Source organism: Triplophysa dalaica, chromosome 11, assembly GCF_015846415.1.
Source record: "Triplophysa dalaica isolate WHDGS20190420 chromosome 11, ASM1584641v1, whole genome shotgun sequence".
NCBI lineage: Eukaryota > Metazoa > Chordata > Actinopteri > Cypriniformes > Nemacheilidae > Triplophysa > Triplophysa dalaica.
The window spans coordinates 14,544,329-14,569,289 of NC_079552.1; the positions used below are offsets into that span (position 1 = coordinate 14,544,329).

General features: G+C 38.9%; 1 protein-coding gene across 4 annotated transcripts in view; it reads left to right on the forward strand.

Moving 5' to 3' along the window:
• The first annotated feature begins 1,069 nt into the window (after positions 1-1,069).
• Positions 1,070-24,961, forward strand: part of slc4a11 (solute carrier family 4 member 11) — a 53,938-nt gene continuing 30,046 nt past the window's right edge. The window contains exons 1-3 of one of the 4 annotated variants that reach the window (XM_056760732.1): positions 1,070-1,270; positions 22,033-22,083; positions 24,553-24,675. In XM_056760732.1, the coding sequence (XP_056616710.1) occupies positions 1,210-1,270; positions 22,033-22,083; positions 24,553-24,675 (235 nt within the window). In that variant the 5' untranslated portion in view covers positions 1,070-1,209. Of the gene's footprint in view, positions 1,271-10,323; positions 10,484-22,032; positions 22,084-24,552; positions 24,676-24,961 lie in introns of those variants that run through there. The other 3 variants (XM_056760734.1, XM_056760733.1, XM_056760735.1) reach the window with 3 other exon arrangements.

The following is a 24,961-nucleotide window of genomic DNA, read 5'->3' on the forward strand; positions in this document are numbered from 1 at the left end:
CTTGCTCCCCATTGACTCCCATAGTAGGAAAAATTACTTATTTTACTTCAAAATCATTTTTTTGTTCTGTTCAACACAGAAGAAGACATTTTGAAGAATGTAAGGCAGCAAACAGTTCTGGGGCACCTACTATGGTAGTCAATGGGGGGGCAGTTTGGTTATACGCATTCTTCCAAATACCTTTCTCTGTGTTCATCAGAACAAAGAAAAGTATAAAGATTTGGAACAACTCGAAAGTGAGTAAGTGATGCCAGAATTTTCATTTTTGGGTGAAGTACCCCTGTAACCCTGGTTCTGGAGTAGCCCACTACATGGCTGCACATTTCAGATGTTTCTCTTATTTAACACACTCCTCAGCTCATTGGTACAGTGCTCCATTTAACTAAACTGTAACGGATGTGAGAGACGTCGTGAATGTCAGGTGATGTAATACACTGTAAATGACTTACATCTCTACAATTTTAAAATGAGCAAATCTCACATGAATGAATAAAAAAGGTTGCGGAATCGTTGGTCTATAATGGCCTATAACTTGCATAGGAAGAAATAAAGTATAACTTGTGTAACTTTCTGCAAACATTAGCACATCGCAATACTTTTGCAAGACTCTTGTTATACGATCTCTGCACGCGCTCTAGTGGGGAAGCATCCCCCAAAACTTCCCTTTTGGGAAAGAATCAATGCTATTATTTAATTAAATAAAATGTCTTTGGTGGCTTTATTTCCATGTGTATTATCATAGTTTTACTGAGTTAAATGGCCATTATAGTAAAACCATAGTTATTTTAACCTCTAAAAGGATTACGTCAGTTTTTTTACTTTTTATTAAATATGTTAATGTAATCTTATTATAACGCATTCGTGTGTGTCTAGCCTACTGCTTCACTCATCAATAAACATTCCTTGTGTGGCAATAAACCTATTTTTCTTTTTTGATCATTATTTGATATCATGTGTCACAGGAATATTATCGGCGTGGTCCTGTGGATGTTTCTTGCTGGCTCTTGATTGGTCGAGATGTCTGAGCTTCTGTTAACTCGCGCTGTCATGCACACCTGCGGAACACTCGCGCGCGCGCTGATATTCCGCCTGCGGTTCACACTGAGGACAAAAGACAACTTGACCAGATAGTTTAGATATAACGCTGAGTAACCCACAGACAACCTACCACAGCATGTGATTTTACGGTGAAAACTGCAAGACATCGCCATGAAAACGGAAAAAGACGGAGATACCATGAGGGGAGTAACAGTTAACCGATTTGCTGAAGGTAAGACCATTGCTAGTTGGGAGTTAACGTTATAATGAATAGGGTTGGGTGACTTACCGGACTCGGTACTTTTAAGAGCACCCACCGGATTACGTCGGCACTACCGAGTATCGATTTTAAATCAATCGGTGTCAAATAAAACAGCTAATAAAGCAGACTGTCCTAATCAAATTACAAAATATAAATAAACACTCGACTCTACATATGGTTTTCATATTTATATTATTTATTTCACTTGTTCTTGTTTAGAAAATAAAACAAACACTTGCGTTAAGGGAGTTCAAGGAATACACACTGAATACTGCGCTGAACATTTAAAGGAGTGATGAATTAAAATCAAAATTTTAACCCGAGCTTTTTTTATATAAGAGGGAACCGTATTCAGGAGAACATCATAAGTGTCAGAACTGAAAACGCCTTTGTTACTGAGATTACATCTGTTATTGACACCAGGCCCAGCAAACTCCAGGTTCTGGAACGCACCTATCTATGACGACATTGATAGGTTGAACACCGCCTCCACAGAAAAATATCAACGACTACTTCTCAAGCCCCGCCCACTGGTTCGCGCATGACAATTCTGAAGTTTATAGGAGCAAGCAATAAACAAACATGCCCTTAAAGATAGGTAAATATTGTGCCCCCCTGGTTGTGGAAGAATACAGTCGCTGCATTACCTTCCGACATTAGTAATGCAGGGTTGATGTTTATTTTCAAAGACGTTCCAGCTCATGTTCGTTTCATATCTCAGAGGATTCCTTCGTGAACAAGGCAGAGATCGACACTGTATTTGTTGGATGACTAAAATTTAAAAGCAGTGCTGTGTCGTGAATATTGGATCCCGATATGAATGGTGCAGCAATCTTATGTGAGTAAAACATTTTTGTACTGTGCGTCATTATGCTTTGTTAGAGACCGCTTGTTGTGCCCTGAGCACTATCACACGAGATTAGTATTACCTGGGGACGTTTAGTCATTTGTATTAATTTCATAGGTTGTCTGTGATCTTAAGCCTGTGCAAATCGCCATCTCTGTAATTTGGTGTGCTCATATGTAATTTTTCAAGGTTTTAATTAAACACCATTCGCGAATAATTGAGGCTGTTTTGAAGTGTTTCGGTATTATTTCGGGTGCTGGTTGATATCCATAAGTTACGGGGAGTCTTCCGTTTGTTTATTTATCATGGAAACTCTCGTAACATTTCAGACCCATGATCGCAGTGATCTTTTTTCTGGGTCTCAAACGCAGATAGGTACGGTCATACACAGTATCATTAAACGCAATACAACTATAGGCTATATAAACTATACACAAATCCTTGCTATCGCATCCGGGATCAGTAAAGTGGGTAAATTTGAGTAAACTCATGCCGTGCGAATGCGTCACATAAAATACTGATGTGGGGAGGTAATTTATAAATCACAGGAGGTCTTCAGATAATACTAATGCCATGCGAAAACTGTGAATGGTGCTAATGTGTAACCTAACGTTACGTCTCTAACCATATTCACAGAAGGCTTCAACTACGCAAACTGTTATCCAATCAAAGCAGTGGGAGTTTACTTAAAAAGTCTTCAAAGTGGCACACCAGAAACCGAGCGTTTGCCGAGCTGGTCTCAAAACTGGGTAGAAAATAGCCTATTACTTATTGATTTCAATGTTTTTGAATGTAAAAACCAAGCGAATGTCATAAGTAGACCTCATATAACAGTATAAAACAATAAACAAGCACAGTTCATCAGATCTTTAAGAGTGTTAAGGCGCTTGTGTGTTCTTGTCCACCAATGAGTAAAATAACAAAGTTATTAGTGACAGATGCATTAGAGCAGTCGATGAAGGGAGGTTTAGTGTCGTCGAGGGGCAGTTTGAAGCTTTCAACATCACAGCATGAGACTGATGGACATTTACATGTATTGTTGTATGATCAACATTATATATAGATATATAATTCTTTCCCTACCTCTGTTAAAAAATTCAATAACAAATCAATATTTTATTTTCAGTAATGATGCTGTCAAAAATATGTTTGCAGACTTTTCAAGTTTTGTTTTATGTAGGCTATATTATCGAATGGTCTACTAATGGCGGAGGCCTCGCGGTTTAGGTAAATTATCACACAGTCTTTATCACACGGTCTTATTGGTGCAGCAAATCCACATTTTGTGGGGAAACATTAATACATAGTCAGGAAGCTCACAGTACACAAAACTGCCATATTGTTTTGGTTATACTGCACGCAACTGAGCGTTTATAAATACGCATATGCGTGACGTCATCGGAAAGTTCCGTCTTGCAGTTTAAATGGACATGAAAATGGCGACGTTTGTAAAAGTTGCACTTTGTGACCCCTTTTTTAGAAAGGTTTGCGTTTTCAGTCCTCTTCCGTGTAAACAGACAGCCAAAACACATAATTTTTTAAGCGTTTTCAGTTAAAAACGGTCTCCTGTAAACGGCCTCTTAGTTAATGTCATCTTTGAATGTATATCACGTGAGTTATAACAACACACTTTAACAGCTAATGTAAAGTAACTGCTGATTAGCATGCTACAGCTGTTATACTCATCATAGTTAAAAAATATATGCACCCTTGTCAGCTAGAGTCTACCTCACTGTCGTTTTGAAATTGCAACTAAAATGGGTGCAATGCTGTGAGAAGAAGGTGGAGGCATGGGACGAGAGAAAGTAATCAGACCCATTCCATGTCTTAAAGATCCCATTCCCGCGATCCCATTTTTCAACATTTAGTTAGTGTGTAATGTTGCTGATAGAGCATAAACAATACCTGCAAAATGATAAAGCTCAAAGTTCAGTGCCAAGCGAGATATTGTCCTTAACATAGTTTGCTTTTCAAGGACTACAGAGAACGGCTGGAATCGGACTACAGCCCTCTGCTTCCCGGGTACATGATGTCACTATTCCGAGTGCTTTTAATAACCCCTGCACAAAGGAATACGCCAAAAAAGGGGCGAAGCCTTCTTAGGAAGAGCCGCTTGAGTAGTGTTTGGTTATCAGAGATTGTAAACATTTGACTGAGCTATGCGCTAAACTACTTTCACTTTCATCACATTGTTACAGCTGGTAAAGAGAATTCCGCTACACACATTCTAGGATAAACAAAGTCAAATAACAGCTTCCATGACTTTAACATCGGCTGTGAAAGCAGTTCTGTGTAATACACTGATATTGTGTGTGTGTATATGTGAGTCTCCTGGTAGGTCAATCTGCTTGTTTTATTATCAAACTCGGGTCCAATATAAAAAGGCAAAACTGACACTTCTGTTATTAGTGTTAATTAATATAACCGGTCTGACGGCATTCGGACCGGTGTCACTTCCCTCAACATAGTATAAAAAAATGTGCGATCTCTAACAAAGATTGGCGTTTGCACAGGAACTAGCAGACCTCCGTTACACTTTGATCGAGCCGCATGTCACAGGGAACTCTTTTGCTGTCCATCCCCGATCTTCAGCCTCCTCTGCAAAGTTGGCATAAGATTCTTTCTTTCAAAGGCTTTGTTAAAGACCTCTTCCCAATGTACAGATACCTCAACTATGAGGACTGTCCTACTGGAGCTGGAACACAGAACCATGTCTATCCGCAGGTTGGTCGCTGTGATTTTCAAGGAGAAAGTAAGTCTGTGGTTTAAATTTTTTGTGAGTTAGCCTGGGCGTTTTGGGGGATGGCATTTGCTGCAACTCTCGTGCTCTCTACTGCTGCAGCCTAGCTTTTTAGTATTTGAATATGGCGCCATGTGTACCTCCCCTGTGTCAAGCTCTTCTTCCAACTCACAAGAATATGTTTAAGGTTTGCTGGAGCTGTACATAGGTGGCAGGCTGGATCCTGTCCACACCAAAGACAGATTTGTTGTTGAGGGCAGCACATCATATGTAGCTCTTTATGTTACAACTTATCCTGTTTGTTTCCATTCTTCACAGCTCGCGCTAAGTGATTTTGAGCTGTTCAATGCCTTCCACATCCTCTAATGGCCTTGCTGGACTTGAGAGATCGCTCTGCTGCATCTTCTTGGTATTTCTTGATGCCGAAGCCATTTCCACACTTGTGTATTCACCAATTTCTCCAGGTCCTTGGCATGAGACATTGTGAGCTCATACATTGAAATAGGCCACATCAGGCCTGGCAACAAGCCAAATTGGAAGCACCAGAGGTCCAGCTTCCCAGGAAGAGATGAATTATTGATTTTCTTGAGTCTACTGGCTGTCTCTTGCATGAGTTGTTTGTCTTTAAGTTCTGCAGTGTACCACCGTCCAAGGCTTGCCCTTTATACAGAACCTGTCGTTGGTAAGCCATCTCGTGACAATAGAAATGCTGCTGGACTTACTTGCTTTGACCTTCATTCGTGCCCAACTAATGTTCTCCTGAAGCTTATCCAGCAGCTGCTTTTTACATGCTTACATCCAAAGCAGTTCATGTCGTACTTAAACTCATGTCGCACAGCTCATATTCGACTAGTCGTTTTAACACAAAATGTTATAGTTTAAATGACTTCATTTTTTCATCTTTTCATTTAAAAACCTTTTAAATTACATCCTAAAACAATATATTTAAAAATAACAATTATTAATAGCCTTCAAAAGTTAGCAGGAACGATATGTTTGAATTTTAGGTCAGATCTAGGGTGCATTTCCTTTGTGGCAATTGCAGCATGCTCAGAAATGACCACTAGTTGTGGGGCTGTTTTGAAGGAGGAAAACGTGTAGGTTTTACGCAAATTATGACATATCAAAGTGACATAATAATAATTTCACTGGAACCATGCTTAACCATATTGGGTTCTTATTGCTGCGATGCAGAAAGTGCGGATGGAGGCGCGGAATGCAGACATAAAACAAAAAAATAAATAATGCATGGCTCAACGCAGATTATTTTTCCTTCTAGCACTTGTCGGGCAAGTGATTCCATTGTTTACTGGCCCTGCCAAAATTTTCACCGGCCCCACCACGATATTAAATAATATCTAGTTATTGGTTTGTTGTTTTTTACCTATGTATTCTTAATAAATAAGGGTATGACACCATAAATCTATAAGCCTATAACTATACTAATATATATTTCTATTATTGTTAGAGACAACTAATCAGCAAGTAATAAAATAAGATCTAATAATCTAAGTGTATGTGAAATAGCGCAGATAAATGTAATTAAGCAAACATACAAATAATCAGTGCATTTCAGGTGTTTTAAGTTGGTCTAATAATAGTAGTTATCAGGTACAGAAATTAAAACATATACATACTTTATAGTCTTCACTGTATTAAATATAATATTGATTTAACCTTACTAAAGTTAAAATTTAATCAGCAAAGACAAGTGAGTGTTTTTGGTCTTCGTTCTTGGTTGTAGTCGTTCTAGTTCAATCACAATCACTTCTTTATATATGAACAAATTTGAAAGAAAGTTATGTCATATGAACAATAACTTTGTATCAGACTAATTACCGTCATAGGTGTTTCCTCATGATTAAGCTACATTTTCTGTTCCCTATCAAGACTGACACAACAAAAAAGGATGAGCGTCCCTGTTGTCCCAATAGCTCACCATACAATAGAGCTGAACATAAGCTGCCTGGGCTCATGCTCTTATGGTAATGAAGGACAGAAGGACTGCTGGATAAATACTTACTTTTACAATTGTTAGTCTTTTATTATATCAAAACTATGAGGCTGTCTGATTAAAAACACCCTGTGCAATCCTTCACATCACATGTTTAAGAAGCGTAAATAACCTCCTTTAAAAGGAGGATTTTTGGAGGATCTATTGACAGAAATACAATACAATATAAATAATATGTCTTCAGAGGTGTATTAGGACGTTACATAATGAAGTGTAATGTTTTTATTAACTAAGAATGAGTTATCTATCTACATACACAATCCCCTTGCATGGAATACGCAAGAAGTTTATTTTACGCACGAAGTTTATTTTGTTTTTTTATTTTTCTGGGTTGTGAAATTAATAAATCCCCAGACAATAGTTAATTGTGCATTTACAGGATCATCAGGTTCTAGAGCAGGTTAAGCTATAAAAGTACTGGCTCTGAAAAATCCCTGTTTTCCTCATCCCAGGTCTCACTGTGAATATGCATGAGCATGCTCTTTCACAAGTACTCGCTCAGACACACATACACTTACTGATTCTTCTAGGTAAGGGTCCAGGGGAAGGAAGCCCCACCCATTGTTGTGTATTCAGTTTGACTGTAGGCTCTTCCTGGAGATACAATACAACTATGTTTATAGGTATAAAGCAGACCCAAAAAGTGTAAGGAGACCTTAACTCTTTCCCGACCAAGTTGCCAGCCTACGTCAGCGTTTTTTTTACATTTTCACCAAAATGTTCTGTAAACAATATATGGACAAACAATATGTCCAATGAAGGAACAGAGTATTCTTCTATCTTCATTTGTTCTTTTTTTATCACTCTTTACATGTGGGTAGGTTTCATCAAAAATGCATAACTTTGATTAAACAGATAATTAATAATTTTTGTCAAAGATTCCTCCCAGATTACACTCATAACAATCATTTAAAACCGATAAGAAACATACGTTATAGGTTCAGAGATTCTGTACTTCTTCCCAAAGGTGTGTAACAGCACCACCTGCCGTACAACAGTACAAACACTGATTGCCGTAATAACTTGTCTTTGGCGGAGAACTGTTGATTTTTAAATGACAAGATAACTCGTCAATGGCGGTGAAAGAGTTAATGCTTGAGAAACAACATTTTCTTTGATATATAAAAAATTGTATCTAATGTTAAATCTGATAAAAACAATAATATACTGGTTTCATGATAAGGCCCATATTTTGCAAATCGTTTAAATGTTTTGAAGCTTTATCAATTCACTGTTTTGGTACTTGTGTCTTAAGCTTTATAATGTGTCGTGTAAACAATAACTTTTACTTTTTACTTGGAAAAGCCTGTGCCGTGGTGTTTGTAATGTGAAACAATAGCTTCTGAACGAAACAAAAAAGTTGTCAATTGTGATTTTGGCCTTTTGTGGACAGATCACATCTTCATGACCTAAAGTGGTGATGTCAGCAATTATTGCCCAAAAAATTCCAATATCCATTGTTTGTGCAGGAAGATAATGCAACATTTCCTGTGAAGCTTATGATCTAACTATCACTGTCTAACACATACAGGAAGTGAGGTCCAGGGCACACAAGTGACAGCACAATGCATTCATTTGTGTGTGGGTGTGTGTGTGTGTTTATGAGACAGCTCTAAAGAGTTATTGAAAAAGGCAGAACTGTATAATTACAGACCTTTGAAAAGTATATGAGGCACTAGGGGGCAGTGCATCACCCAGAACACTCTTCGCTTAGCTGCAGGGATTCTCTCTCTGTTGGCCAATGGACATGGCGTCCCTAATCTAGCCTAAATATTTCGTTGTGCAGCATGTCTGGCACCTCCGGACAACTCTGCTGAACTCAAGGACAATGGCAAGGTCGGAGATTGACCTCACTCTGTGTACCCACAGCATCCTGTGCACACATCAGGATTTAACCCTTTGAATCCCACATTCGCCACGTATTTTACACAGAACGTGAATTGATCATATGTGGACAGAGATTGACAGAAGCATTTGTATTGGGTTAATATTTTCGAATGTAGATTAGGTACTTTGAATGCGTAGGTGGCCGAATCAAGTGTTTTGCATGCCATACTGTGGGAGGTACCACTACATTTCCAACTCAGTCTTGCCACAGCCATAATATAAATATTTTAAGAGCAGTGCATCGTAATACAGTTTAAGGCTTACACAAGAGCTGTGTTTCTCATCCCCCTGTAAACATTTCGGCCAAAAGCACACACACACTTATTACACACAAACATTCCTCTAAAAACTCTTTTACATGCTGCCAGCAGGTGTGTTTTTTGGAAAGAGCCTTTGATGACTACAAAATGGAGGGAGTAGAGAGGTATTCTACACTTTTTATTGAGTGGCGAAATAAAAAACAGATCCCCCATTCTACTCTACAGAGAAATAAAACAAACAGCTCTGGAATGATGAGTCATTACACTGCTTGCAAGGCGAGATTGAGATTCCTCATTCTGTTTGTCTGCTCCACTAATTTCTGCATCAGAAATTAATTATGTTTAACTTTATGTGCAGACTCCATTAGTAGACAATTTTAGACATCCTTTTCACAAACTTTATATGTTTTGTTAACAATTGAAGATTGAATAAAAAACTATTAAAAACTAACAATGGTGATGCAATTTTAATACTTGCATGCAAAATTTCTCACTTACATTTTTGCATACTAATGAATCTTTTCTGGCTGACCGTTAACTGTTTAACTGCATTTACGCTGCAAAGACAGTGTCAGGCCGTCCACTTATTCTTAACCAACAAAAAGCCTACAATGCTCCATTTAATCTACAAGGAAGAACTGAGCCCTAAATTTTCCTACACCTTTACCACTGGAATTTTTCTTCATTGTAACCATCAGTCTTTTCTTTAAGAAATCTAGTTTACCCTGTTTTCAGCCAATCAGCAAAAATATAACAGCCAACTATGCAATAGGTCGTTTTGGGACTAGCACAAACATGTCTTAATCAAAAATAGCAAAATCAAACTATCCAGAAGCTCCACATCGTGATTTCAAAATCATGCCATGAAACTAATGCTAGCATGACATCATTTTTGATCTTGCATGGAATGAAACCCTCAAGGACATCACAGTGACATCAGTATATAAACTTACAGCTTTTGAAGCACACCACATGTCGCACATTGTAATACATCTATCAGAATCCACATTTTATTGACCGCATCATGAGCACAAACACACACTTCTTCCGCGCGCTAGCACACAGAAGTGATAAGAGAAACCAGACGGTGTTTGATGTTCATCGTGACAATTTATGACTGCGAGCATCAAATAAACAAACCAATGCGAAGAATCGCTGGAAACGCAGGCTTTAGGACCCAGAGTCACAGCTCAGTGGAGGCAGGGCAAGGCTGACTCACTAAATATGTCTGAGGAATGAGAGAGAGAGAGAGAGAGAGAGAGAGAGAAAGAAAGATACACACAGAGAGAGAGAGAGGTAGAAGTGGAGAGAGGAGGGGAGAGAAGAGACCTGAGCAGAGGTGATCTTGCCCTCATTAGTGTCAGAACTACAGGATGATTATGGGTTGAGAAGGGAATGATGGAAGGCAACAAAGTTCTTCATTTCGTGCCATCCGGTAAGAACCACATGGACTCTCAGACATACACTCACTTACTCACACACACATGCACACATATGCATGCACATGCTCGTGCACTGTCACGACTAAGCATCTGAGGTTTCCCTGAAATTTGAGACTGTGTGTGCTTGACATATGCTTCAGGAGGATGTATATGTGTTGTTGTAAGTTTCGTCTCTGTTGAATCCTGCAGGTCTGTGGCTTGTTTTTCACGCAAGCTGCCCGTGCTGCTGTTTTTTGGGGAGCGTTATGCAGGAATGCAGGCAGGGTTTGGGGCTGGTTTTCTGGAATGCGCTTTTGCATTGTTGATCTATTTCAAACTAAAAGGAAAAAAGGAAAAAAGGAAAAAAATATCACGTACTTTGAAGTGAATGCAACCACAATCGCATGCCCTCGTGCACACAAATACAAATGAGGAACAGGAAAACACAGATGCCTAACACAGATGAAAATCAAGTACCTATAGGGCAGCACTCGTAAGAAAGCCCCATATACCTGATTAAGCAAAACTCAAGTGTGTGTGTATGTGTGAGACAGCGAGTATGTGTGTAGTTGGTTGTCTTCCGGGAGAGAAGGTCTTATTTGTACGCTATGTTGCTGTTCCATTTGTTCCATTTTGATAAGTCAGTCTAATTCCGCATGCAACCCACATGCGCTGTCGTACAGCACGAGTGCACAGACATCAGTCTCTTTCCCTCCTTTTCCATCGCTCAAACCCTTTACATACACACACGCACCAAGTAACAGAAGTGTGAAGACACTCATTCTTTTGCTCATGTTCTCACCAAAACACACATGCATACTTTATTGCTATTTGCATCTATTTGCTCGAGGGCTGAACTTCAAATTCTCTGTTCTTGTAAAATACTCGTATCTTCTCACAGCGTTTACATGCTTGTTTAATGTGACACACAGCATTAAGTGTGATTCGATCATGGTGTTGCGATTGATACAAGCGGACATATGACTTCTGTGGTTGTGATAATTCATGGATAACTCCATTTTGGCGATACAATCGAATCTCAATGTCATTGGAGCAGGTCACGGGCCATCTGACGTTGCTCTTGAAAAACAGCACACTGTGGCTGCAACGTTTCCTGAGAACTCTGTCTTACGCAATGTGAGTATACATGCTGAATGCACACACAAATATGCAGATGAGTGATCACTGCAGCAGGAAGTTGTCTGTAGATAGATGGACGGACACCTGTTTTAGAGATGCAAAGTAACGTTAATTATAAGAGAAAAAGAAAAAGCAATGTCGATTGTCATTGTACGACCGTCTTTCCCTCAAATGATCATTGGGACGAGTATTGCCTGCGTCTCATTACGCACCCATGCATTAGACACAAGGTGGACATTTTGTCCCCGATTCCTTGTTTTATGGTTCCCCCCTGTAAAGAACATCCCATTTGCGCTCGCAGGTGGTAGGGTATCAATAGTTATCATTTTGTAAAGGGTCGACTGACTTTGTGCGTCTGCATGTCCTCTTATTTGTCTGTGTTTGTATGGTGTGTTTGTGAAATCATCCTTTGGGTCCTAGATAGATTTTGGCAGTCTTTGACTTTTCTATTCCATCCATCCACTGTAAATTACATCCTGCAGGGGAAATTAGAATCACACATTCCACTGTTTATCTCCTCTGTTTATGGTACGCTGTAAATCGGCCATATGGGCATCCACTCTCATACAAAGAGATGCGTCTGCGAGCGCAGAGAGAGCAATCTGCGCAGACATTCAGATGATGGAGAGCTTGATCTCTCTGGCCCTCTTCTGATTTACAGACATGGTCATGACATGGCCATGTTGGATATTGGCATTAATAAAGTGCTGAATGTTGTTGTGAGGGCTCAGTTAATTGGGGGGGACTGGAATGTATTCTGCAAAAAATCAGATAGAAATGCCTCTGCTTCTCTGTAATGGATTAAATATAGCTCAAAGAAAAACCAGGCATCTGAAAGTTACAGACATTCTGTCCTCACTTTTTTACTGAATGTCAGGAACCCCCCTCTCACATGCATACACACAAACACACACGCTCACAAACAGACACACCCCCCGCCCACCCCGGGAGTGTGGCCAAATTGCTTCAAGATGTCGGAGGATGCCGGTGTTGATGAATTCCGACCTTTGATTGCGAGGCTGCCAATAACCTCACGTCACACAAACATGCCACCTTTACGATACACTACACCGCGCATATCAAAAACACACACATGCGGATCCCACCTTTTTGGAGAACAAAATTGCGACACACCCGGATACAAGTACTTTGTGCCATGCTGTGTGAGAACCCTGATCACGCCTCTCCACCTCTCTTCAGCACACACATCAAATTGTGTTTTTAAATATCAAACAGCCTCCTTGTTTTCACACATCCACATTCATTGCATGGTCGTATGACATGGTTTTAGTTCTTTCTCTCACTTGTGTTTTGTCTCTGGTTCTCTCTTGTCCTGTGGCAGTACTGTAGATTGTAAGGGGAACGGTGGCCTGGCTTTAATAGAGAAAGAAGGGAATGTGCAAGCAATTAGCAGGAATCCCCCAGCAGAGCGCTCACGAAACCAGAGCAGCCAACACGAGGAGAGATAGAGAAGGGATGAGGACAGGAAATTTTGTATTCCCTCGATGTACAGGACAATAGTGTGCATGCAAACACATTAACGCTCAGAGCTCCCTTGGCACGATGTGATTAAAGACGGCTGTCATGTTGAAACATGTTAGTGCCGCAGTCACTGGATTCTGACGTCCATCTTTCTCTCTCTGATTTGGTCCGCCTCTCTCTTTCTATTTTACTCTCTCCCATACTCAAGAGAACACTTTATAGCCGAAATTGAATAAATGGTCTGAAGAGAGCTAGACCTGAAGCGGTCATCACAATATCATCTAGATGCTGGTTTTCTTGTTTCTGTCGGCGTTGCATGCTTACAAATAGTATAGACGGTGCTCTGCGCATTTTCTCTGACGGCTTTAAGAAAGAGAGGGAGACGCAAGCTCACATACGTCTATATAACATTGTGTGATGTGTAGAGTATGCGTAGATCGCTATCAGGGTCACCTGGTGATTGCTCCCATCACACTGAGAGAATGAGGTGAGAATGATGCATCAGCCGAGCGGCGCGCTGCCGAAACATCTGCATTATATGACATTCATCTACGGGCCGAAATGGCCGCAGCTTTAGGATCTCCATTGAAAGGTTGTTTACGCTAAACGTATAAATAACGTATTACACTGCATCTCACGGTGCTTCAAGTCTAAAAGGCTTTTCATAAAATACAATCAGGTATATATGAAATCAGAACGTTCCAACAGGTACCGTCTGGATTGTTTCCCTCTGTTAGAATCAGAGTAGCCTCAGCCTCAGGGGAAGACCAACAGACCGCCCACAGTCAGTTTACTGAGTGCTTGATGCATACTGCATGCAGTAAGAGTAAGAGCTGTTTGAAATCACCAGTTTTAATCTCATTGGCTGGCGGGTTTAGAGAGCTGACAGGTGCACCATTCCATATTTACGAAGTAGGTTCCAGGTTGATAGAATGAGCTCTCATTGATGAAGAGAACTAATCACCAGATTTGTCTTCTAGGGGAAGTGCCATCAATAATTAGAAATATAAATAAGAATATTTTAGTCGTAAACTAGATCATGACAAGCTGAATTGCATATTCTGCATTGTTCTTTTAGTATGTCAGTAAAATAATATCTATACTCAAAAACAAATGCTGGGTTATTTCAACCCAACGTTGCGTCAAAAATGGACCAACCCAACCGCTGGCTGGGTTATAGGTTAACCAATGCTGGGTTGTTTCAACCCAAAATTCTGGGTTGTTTTAACCCATTGTTGGGTCACATATAACCATATTCGGGGTGAACTTAACCAAAATTTTGAGTTTGTCCAAATTTGACCCAACAATGGGTGCGTGTTACTTTTGAACAGACCGAAATTCTGATCAAAAATTGACATCTGATATGTTTTCTTTATAAACAGTTTTGATCAGACAAGTTAACCCTTCACACCGTAACACATTGTATTGATCTTCGTGTTAGTTCCTAAAACTGAAAATATGCCAGTCTTTATTCAGTCTCAAACATCTGCCTAGCCAAGGCTACAATCATAGGGGTATTCCACTAGAGCATAATTGATGTGTGCCGCTGTCACACCTGCTGGGTAGAAACTCATTTTGCTTGGCGTATTAAAAATCCCTGTTATGAATTTGTGTGCAGTAGATTCACAACATACTCATTTGCGTGCCGTAGATGCAGTGGAAACAGTAACAGTTTTGCTCATTTAATGATTGTATTAATTTTTATTTCAACAAAACAATGTGCATATCCATTTTTCTTTGGCACTTTACATGATAACATGGCTTACCAGGCTTTACTCTTCAATTATTTTCTCTTTAGAAACCCCATATGCACACAAGCACGACTCTGTTTCAATCTTTCCGACCCTCATCACACACCTATTCCCACAGAACCTGTGCGCACGTGTGTGTGTGTCATTAGTGGTAGTCAAAAGGAATTCCCTCTCTAAGCAGTCAGGGTCTTGTGTGCCAAAAAGCCTGCAGGCATATTAGGTCTCTCTCTCTCGCTCGTCCATAGATCAGGGCTCTAAGTGACATTAAAACGCAGCAGAGAGAATCTGGAACTTCATACGTCTCACTGTAGTGTAGGTTTCCCCGTCTGCTAAAGGACCATCACAACACACCGCTAGACACGAAACATCATCACAGCCGGTGAGACAGCTCGCGCTCTCTCGCGAACCCTATCTCTCACATAGCAGAATCATCTCGGTGTCAGGTACAGCAGGATTAAAAAAAAAGCCTGAAATCGAAAGAACAGTGACTACAATCTCTTAATCCGACCTCATGCTTTCTGTATAAATTCATCCCCTATGAATAGCTTATGTAAAAGGTGCATTCACATGTTTGATGGGCTGTTATATTGCAGGCCATGTGCTCTCTTTCTTACCACCGGTATTTCAATGCGCATTGTCCATTTGTCAGGGCAGGGATTAATGTTTTGGTCTGCCAGAGCGTGGTGCCATATGGCTCAATCTGACAAGTCCCTTAAATTCAATTTACTAGATTTATTTTGTGATGTTACGCAAACCTGTTAAGATTTTTTCTTGGATGTTATAGAGAATTAAACTGAACGTTTCTTAGGCTTAGCTATATTGCAGTTGTGTGATTGGTTTAAACCATAATCGCTACTAAAGGGTATAACATGCAGAGATAGTGATCTGTTTTATATTTTCAGATGTTTCATAAGAACGTTGTAATCAACGCTACAGATCTGAGGGCACCAAAGTGGCAGAACTTGCTTGCGATATACTTATCAGTTGGTCTGTTAAGATCGGTATGTTAATGGAAGCAAAGAGATCGTGGGCCTGTCTTGTGTGACCCAACACCTCTGTGATGAGCTCATTTAACGGCATGAGAGAGCGAGGGAGCTTCGCAACACACTCCCGCTTTCACACTAAGGAAACTACACAAGCGACCTCAACTGCACACAAGCACACGCTCACTCCTTCTCGTGCGTTTCATCTTCTCACTCTTTTATCTGGAAATTTGCATGATTCACCAGAGAGCGTCCGTCCATCCCGACTGTATTTCTCTTCTCTGAAGCATGTTCAGTCTTGTCTGTGAAGAACAGCGTGAGAAAAACAGTCAGGGGTAAATGAAGAAAGAACGGAGCGAGAGCATGTTTGATGTTCGTGATGAGTTTGTTTGTTGGGGGTTTTGCACACTAACCGCATACGTTCATGAGTTTTTCTTAACGACCAGACCACCGGGCTCTAAAGATTTGCACTCTTACTGCTCACTCGCGCAGAGAGCTTGAAATTGCCTGTGTGTGTGAAAGGAAAGGACTCGCTGGTAACTAAGCCACTGACTGTGACTCACACATCAGTTTATCTCTGTAGCTGAGCTCAATCTAGTCATGATATTAAATGCACATACGTTTTCATTAGGGGAGAACTGTGTGTGTACGTAAAATTACAATTTGACGTTTTTACTGTTAGTGGACAGGCATGTTTTCCTGTATGTTACTGAGTCCATCTCAGATGATATGTTTGTTTTAAAATACAGAGTTCCTTGTAAATATAGTCAAACCTGCACACACACACACGATAAAGACCTGTTTTGCCAGTTCTTGCTTCCTGTTTGCCAAGGCAGCACTTCCTGTGCTAGTAATAATGATCACATATTAGCAAGTAGTGTTACTGGCACCAGCCTGTGTTTTTTTGCATGCTTCAGATTTGGGTTATCACAACTGTGTTGTCGATGTTCCCTTTCGATAATGTGATAACCGAAAGGACTAATGTTTATCAACATTTATTCACCACCTGGGACAAAAGCTTTTGTTTAGTCTCTTGTACCCTTTCTTATCTCCCCTTCTTTCTCCAATCTGACTTTGATCAAGTCTCTAAGTAAGGAAGGATTGTTTTTTGCCGTTCAGAACATGTGATTAAAAAAGAGACGGCACAGGACTTGGTATGGGAAGGAGAGTTCTAGAATTAGACAAATAAAGAGGGCTCAAACTGAAAACTTTAGTTCAAGTCTGACTGTGTTCTGAAACATGTAGGCCCGGTTTCACAGATACGGTTTAGCTTAAGCCAGCACTATGCCTTAGCTGAATTTAGATATGTATGTTGATTTTATAAAAATGCCCTAGAAGAATACATTACTGGTGTGCATCTAAAGACAAAACAATGGCACAGATATATTTTAAGATATTTGTGGTCAAGTTATATTCAGTTCACACATGTCACACATTCATTTTAGTCTGGGACTAGCCTTAAGCGCGGTCTGTGAAACCGGGCCGTACTGATTAAAAAGTCAAATTAAACATCTTAACTGGACAAAGAAAATATATAGCTTAAAATTATATAAATATATATGATCCTTTTGATTATGTACATTTTCATATTTTTACAATATTGTGTCAATATTTTTTATTTTGTCTGTAATAATTTGAAAAGGGTGAAAAGGAACCAACATTTCAGCAAGACAAGCCGATTCAAAAAGTGTAAAATCCAGTTTAAAATAGTAAACAGGAATATATCGTGTATATATATATATATGCAATGATATAACAAATAAACAGCAATATTTAATTTACTTAATGCCTCAATATATTTTAATAAAAATGTTTTGTTCAAGATAAATGGAAGTTTCTACACTGAAATTGAAACCTGAAAAACAAGTAGTTAGAATATCCTAATGACCATATAAAAAGTGATAAAACTCATGATGATATTAAGGACATAATTTGTGCATCACAAGCAAAGCCGTTGTGATTGTATGTGACCCTGCCTGTATCTAATTATGAAATAATGAGCATCAAAGTTTGATTTCAGTCATTAATTTCACTTTGATTTTAACTTATGATGTGGTGTTAGTCAGGGTTAAATATATCAAGGTTGAATTTTCACAGAATGTTCTTTACTTTAGGATAGAATAACTTTGTTTAGAAAACAATAAAGGACAAAAAGGACTTAAGTTTCACAGGCAGAGTTCTCAACCTCATTTGTACAGTGTATTATTTACACAGACTTTATCTTTCCTAATGATATCTGTTTGTGTTAGAGCCTTGTAATGCCTGGCTTTGTATTTGTATACGTTGCCTTTGTTTGATTTGATGTGTGTGAGCAGGTTTGCACTACTGGTATGGCGTGAGCCAGCATACTGTTCCAACAGGACTTTAAGCACTGAAGAGGAAGTGTGATGGGTGAAGTCATACCCGGCCGTGGCCCTGACTGATGTAAACCTGCGACACTGAAACTTCCTCTATCAGTTATGTTCACTTCCTGTGCACATCGGAAGCGAGTGTCATCTGTGGTTAAAATAAGTACACAGTAACATGGCATTAGAAGAATATCTTCAGATAAGACTGTCAGATAGGGATTGGTAAAGGTTGGTAACACAGTACCAATTGCTGGGGGATCCAAAGACGAAGTACCAGGAAAGGTCAGCGTGGGGGTAAATAGCACAGAGACTGCCGACCCCTCCAGAGGGCCTGTAGGCATGGCTGGACTGAAGGTGTTTCGTCTCTGGGGAAGGTCCTGACAAGTACACACACAGAATACAGATCAGCTGCGGTGTCACTGACTTGAACGGCAGAGGAGGGAGAGAGTTGCTGTTGCAATCGCCTTAACCGCCGTACGTTTTCTTTTTGAATAATTTAGGAGAGACCTGTAAGAAATGGGCTATTTTCTAGTTTTGGATATTAGTGCAAATGCTAGTGCAAGTGGTTGATAGGACTTGTGTGGGTAGAAGCACATCAGGCGTAACATAAAATCTCTTGCATCATTCCCTGCATGAAAATTCTCATTCCCCTTTAAGAGGGCGGCAACGTATAGGTGACCTTGAAACCTAAGTCAGACAAGACTCCATAAATTATTTATTTTTAATATCTTTCTAGGATTTTTCATGTAGAAAATCAAATGCCACATTTTTAGGTCACATGACTGTTTAAAGGATTTTTATTAAATGGTCACTATTTTTTCATCTCTTAGTTTTTTATTTACATGGGCATGAATTACAGATTTTTTGCGTGTTTTGCTGGGCTGGGCGATGTGACGGTGTTATCGTATATCGCCGATGTCTCGCCAATATCCTGATGTCGATTACCTCAAAAAAGATACCGGACGATAATCGATAATAATGGAAATACTTGTTATAATATTATCATGCGATTTAGGCTTTAGCGTGAACGTTCATGTTCATATGCCCAGGCAGTCAGTAACAGTGACAGAATTTCGGAAACAATGTTTTGTTCGGTCAAATTGAATATGCTGCTGTTTTCTGCCAGTCGCTGCACAGATAGACCAAGAGAAAGACGAGCTGCGTCAGAGCAAAACCTCACGCTCACGGGGCTTTCCCGGCAACGAGTACGCTGATCGTCTGCACAACGTTGAATGAAGTCAAACACACCTGATGTTATCGGACATTGCGATGATTTTAAAGTCAATTATTGATATATTTTTTAACATATCGTCCAGCCCTACTACCAATGTATAATTATTTAATCATTGACAGCAGCAATATGAGTACAATAACCAGAAAATATTTAAGTTATGAGCTTTTTCTGTAAAAATGTTTCTGAGACTGAATACAACAAGCAAAGCAAAAACTAGTTATTTAAAGCTGGACTCTCAGTAGACAGATTTACTCTTACAACGATGCACATGCTTATGAACATTATGAGTCAGTCACTAACATTAGAGAACGAATGAGAATGATTGGAAAATGTGATCTTAGCTTTTCAGTGTGATCTTTATGTAAAGATCAAGGGTGAATTTTAAATGGCATGTTTGTGCCCCCGAAGGGCACTGCAGGAGCAGGATGCTTTTTGTAGGTTGGTTGCAAATGAACAACCGAATATTAGTGACCGTTTCAAAGTAGTCATTTTGCGTCGTATTATAATGCGATTATGGGTGGTTAGTGCACACTTTATTTTGAAAACTTAAAGATTTAAAATGGTCTAATTGCTGTCTGGTGTCTTTGGACCAAGACGAAAAAATCCTATGTAATGATTTAATATAGTGGTCATTAAAAAAAAACAAAGACAAATGCCTGTATTATACATGCAAATTTTTTTTCAACAATTATAAACGTACTAGTAAGATTTTTAACATGGTCAAGTTTATATTGCATCAAGGTAAATAATCAGATTCAGAATAAAGTGAAATATCATGTGTGTGATAGTATAACACCATGCTTTCTTTAGAGTGCTCTCTTTAAGTGTTCTGCCCTTCAGACTGAGTAAGGTCATACTGATACCTTCATTACAGTTGAGTTTAGTGCAAGGCAGCAGGACAATTCAACACATGAACAGTATTCTGATCAGTTTTACTCACATTGCTTAGCTGATACTGCTTTCTTTTCCCTTATGGTCTTTTTTTTGTTGGTAAAAAATATGTAAATTTGACAGAATATTGTGCTAGTATGGTAAAATTGCCATTTATTTGATGTGATCGTGGATGGTCTCAAGGAAACCTTTTCAGAAAGCTTGTCCTATTTGACTGCAGTGTGGGACTATATCAGCCTATATATCCAGACAGTCTGTTTCCTGCACTGACATGTAGAGCTTTTTTACATCCTGGTGAATATCACGACACAGGCGAATGTGTTTTTGTGCTGTCACTGAAGAGAAACATGAGGAAAGCACTGTCGGTACGTCTGCTTGATGCAGTATCCATTGATGAACACTTTAATGTTGTTTCATAACTCAGAAAATGTAATGGAGTTATGTTTACTAAAATTAGCAATTTTGTCACAGATGTTTTTCCTAAAATACTTTGGGATAAATATAGATGCAAAGAACACATTGTTGATTGACAGAATTAGTTTAGAGTTACAGTATAACTTGTTTTTGCTAGAATTTGATGAGGAATGTTTAGATATTAAAGTAATTATTAAACAAATATATGTATTGTTTCTATTGGAATCTTAAAAAAATATTTTTGTTGGTGAGATCTCTATCTTTATTTAAAATGTTTTCAATAAGAAATTGTAGTTTTAAAAACGGTGTTTTAAACTATGTTCACTCAAGAGATAAATAGTTCATTTTTTATCTCAGTCTATTTTTATATGGCCTAATAAACGTTGTAATTTTACATGGAGCCATTTTGCAATTATATGACCAGCTGCATGTTACATGCTTTATCTTAGGAACCCCATATTATCACACATTTGCTTGAAAGTAATTAATCATGGATGACTTTAATTAGAGGATTAGCCGGTTTGGATGGACTGTAGTGAATTTCTGCAATGCTCTCATTAAATTCAAACCTCTAATTTTGTATGATGCTGCATATCCATTCAATTGTGTTTTCAGTTTTCCATGCTTTGTAATGCCAGTGTTCGAGAGTATCAATGGTTGTTGTACATGCATGCTCTCTTTATAATGGGCGGGAGGATGTGGGGATGCTGGAGCTGGAAAGAGAGGTACCTGACAATTAAGGGAGTCAGAAAGTGGATATAGAGAAACCTCAGTCACGGCTGACTTAACCTCATGAATAGCCCTTTAAACGGCACCCAATGAATGTAGGCTTTAGGTGTGAGAGTATGTGTGCTTGTTTCATGCTTTAAAGAAATGCAGGCTTTCAAAGATACAGGGCAGGGTTTATATATGCAAATATTCATCACAATAACATTATAAATGTAAATACAATATCAAACCAGTTTTGCCATTTACCTCACATGCTGTAGTGATGAACACATACTAGGACATACTGTAGTAACTCTTCGTGCAGTGTCAGTAACTGAAAGTAGTGACACTTTTAATGTAACTAAATTTTTCAGTAGTGTCTACGTACAGTATTAGGACGTCCTCCTCTTTTTTTTAAATAACATGGCTTTTAAGTAAATCCCTGAAACATTATTTAGATGATATAAGTTATATCGTGCATTCAGTAATTGACGTAATTGAATGCTTGCCCAACACTGTCTTTCGGTGATTTTTAACAAGCACAGACACACATTTAAACTCGCACACTCAAAAAATAAGTATCTTGTTAATTGAATTTTATTTCTCTTACAGAGGCTCCCTCCTCAGGGATGGCTAAGAATGGATACTTTTATCAAGAGATGGGTGAGTCTATGTTTACTGGGCTTGGTTTGTGTGTTTGTTTGTTTAGCACATGGCTTATAAGAGAGTTGTGAAGGTCGACCCGGGAGCAGAAGAAGGAAAATCCTTTATTTCCGAAATTTAAACTGCTGGCTTTCTTGCTAGTTCCAAACACAGACACGTTTTTCTGCCTCCAGTTCTGCTGCATTGGTGCACAATGCAGTAAATTCTAAACGAAAATTGGTCTCGCTCGCAGCCGTGAATGAAGCCTGTAAATAAAATGATCATTTCTCAGGAAACCTTGTGGCCAATTTTCAAGAGCTCTCTCTTCGTGTCATTTCAGAATTCACTGTTTACATCAACGCTGTGGCGGTTTGATTCAAGGGATTCTTGTTGATGCATTTGTAATTATAACAAAGTATAGGTTTTTTTTCAATGAATTTGGTAATTTGTTCATTTTAAATAAGCTTTCAGCGTATCAAACGCTTATGAATACAATCACCTACGCTGCTTTGAGTTTGAAAGAGCAAGCGAGGAATGGGAAGAAAGGGGAGCGTCGTCGTCGGGGAGGGGAATATCCTCTCGCCCGCTCGCCGTGCGTCCAGGGCGGCAGAGTCAATGAGCAAACGCGTGGATTAACAGCCCCCTCTCTTCTCCGGCTTTACATAGAGAATAATAGAGGGAAGGATTAGTGAATAAATGAATTGATAAGGAGAACGATATGGGACCGATAGCCACTCACATGCCACATTCAGCGCGAGAGCGGCGAACAATGATGAGCTGCCATGTGTGGATAAATCACAGCTTCAGCCACACTCTGGCTACAGTCACATCTGTGGGGTGTTAAGCCCAAAGAACACTTCACATTCAAAAGAGAGGAAAGAAATTATTGGATTAATGAAGCCTTGATGTCTTTAAATTGATGAAATTCTGTCTTGTGTCTGTCTAGTGGGACATCAATTCATGTGAAGTAATGGGTTGGTGTATTTTAAATGTTAAAGGTAATTGTTGGTAGTCAAGAGGCTTGTGTTATAACTATTTGGACATTTGACAAATAACATTGTTGCATTAACTTGTGTAACAGAATGTTTTGTATTTAACATCATATTTTTTGTAAAAAAATGTTTTACATCATTATTTTTGGGAGAAACGGATATAAATATCTACATAGAGAATATCTTACAGTATTGTAAACCATACTGTAGGTGTGTAGGTGTACCTCTTACATGAGGTCAATGCAGACCTTTTTCATTTAAAATCTGAACTCAAGCTCAGAATATAACTGTGCAAATTGCAAAAAAGTTCAATGACATGAAAGAGAAACACGACTGCAGGGTAAAAAACGGAAATGCTGTATACCATGATTTGATTTGCAGTCATCGTAAGAAATTGCATACATTTGTTGTGAGTCAAATATCAATTTAAAATTGATACATATTTCTAATTTACTTATTTATCAACTTTTTTTATATATATTATTAAATATGAAAGTGTACATTTTAAGTGCTGTAACTGGTTTACAGATTTAATTAACTTTAATATTTTTTCATTTAGTCATACAAACAAACTGCATGTAAATAATCTTTTTCACCATATTGATAGCACATATGTCCATATTTGATGGTTTAAAAACCCATGTGAGTTCTTTCTTAAAGTTTTTAAAGCATTACACAGTCAGGGACAGAAGGTACAACTTTCAAAATCATCACATCAATGACAGTCTATGTTTCTCATTAGTGGGAAGATGAAAATTGAAATCAAATTACTTTGACAAATAATACATATAACACATAATAATAATAACCAATTTTTTTTTTTAAGTTACATGTAATGACATTGAATGTTATTATGAAGATCCGTTCTTTCCCCTATTTTTTGGATGTTTCATTCACACAAATCTTTGTCTTTCCTCTTTTGTTACATCCATTACGCATGTATATTTCCCTCATTTTAAATAGAAAATGTGTGTATAGACTAATATTTTCAACTTAACAACAATATATATATGCATATAGTTCAGTATAATTGTAATAAATTGGGCGGTTTCCTGCTCAGGACTAGGCCTTATTTAAATTAGGATATTTAAGTTTTTAAAGCGTACTTTTCAAAAAACATTACTGATGTGCATCTTACGACAACACAATCGCACTGATATATTTAAGAAATGTCCATGCAAGTTGTTTTCGATCAAGACACCTCTCTAACATTTTAGTTAGTCTGGAACTAGGCTTAAACCCTCTCCGGGAAACTGCCCCCAATCTCGAACAGTTTATATTTCAAGTTCTGACTGCAAATGTAACATCCATAATGCTGGAATTGCCCTATAATATGAAATAGTTTCAAATAGTTGAAAAGAAAATTTGAATAGTTAGATGAAGCATAAAATGTCACACTGACACACTCAGGACACTTATGTAAGCTCCCCAAATATATGAATATGTTGAATGTGTGTGTAGATTGAAACTGTTTGTGTGTATTTGTGTCTGGTCTTAGAGCAGAGGGAGAGAGAGGAGCAGGAGGAGGGGAGCGAGGAGATAGAGGAGGGCCAGGACTCTCCCATCCCATCAGGAGATGACATTCATCTCTACGGCAGCCAGACGCACCAAGGAGGAACAGGTCAGTGATTGTGTGTGTTGTGCGAGCAAGTTCAGGGTGGGATAGCAGTTAGACCCAGAGCTGTTGATTAGCTCTGGAGATGCTCGGGTTAGCAGGTCAGCTGTTGCCAAGGCAACAGTCGCAGGTGTGCTGCGATTATGTCGTTGCACCCCCCCTCACCAAACCCACACACGGTGACAGGTCACCTATTGTCACTCAAGACCACAAGAAATGCGCTTATTCTGTTGTTTCTGCATTCAGTCTCTGTAATAAAAGACATTTGGGAAGAAGGGTGGAAACCTTAAAA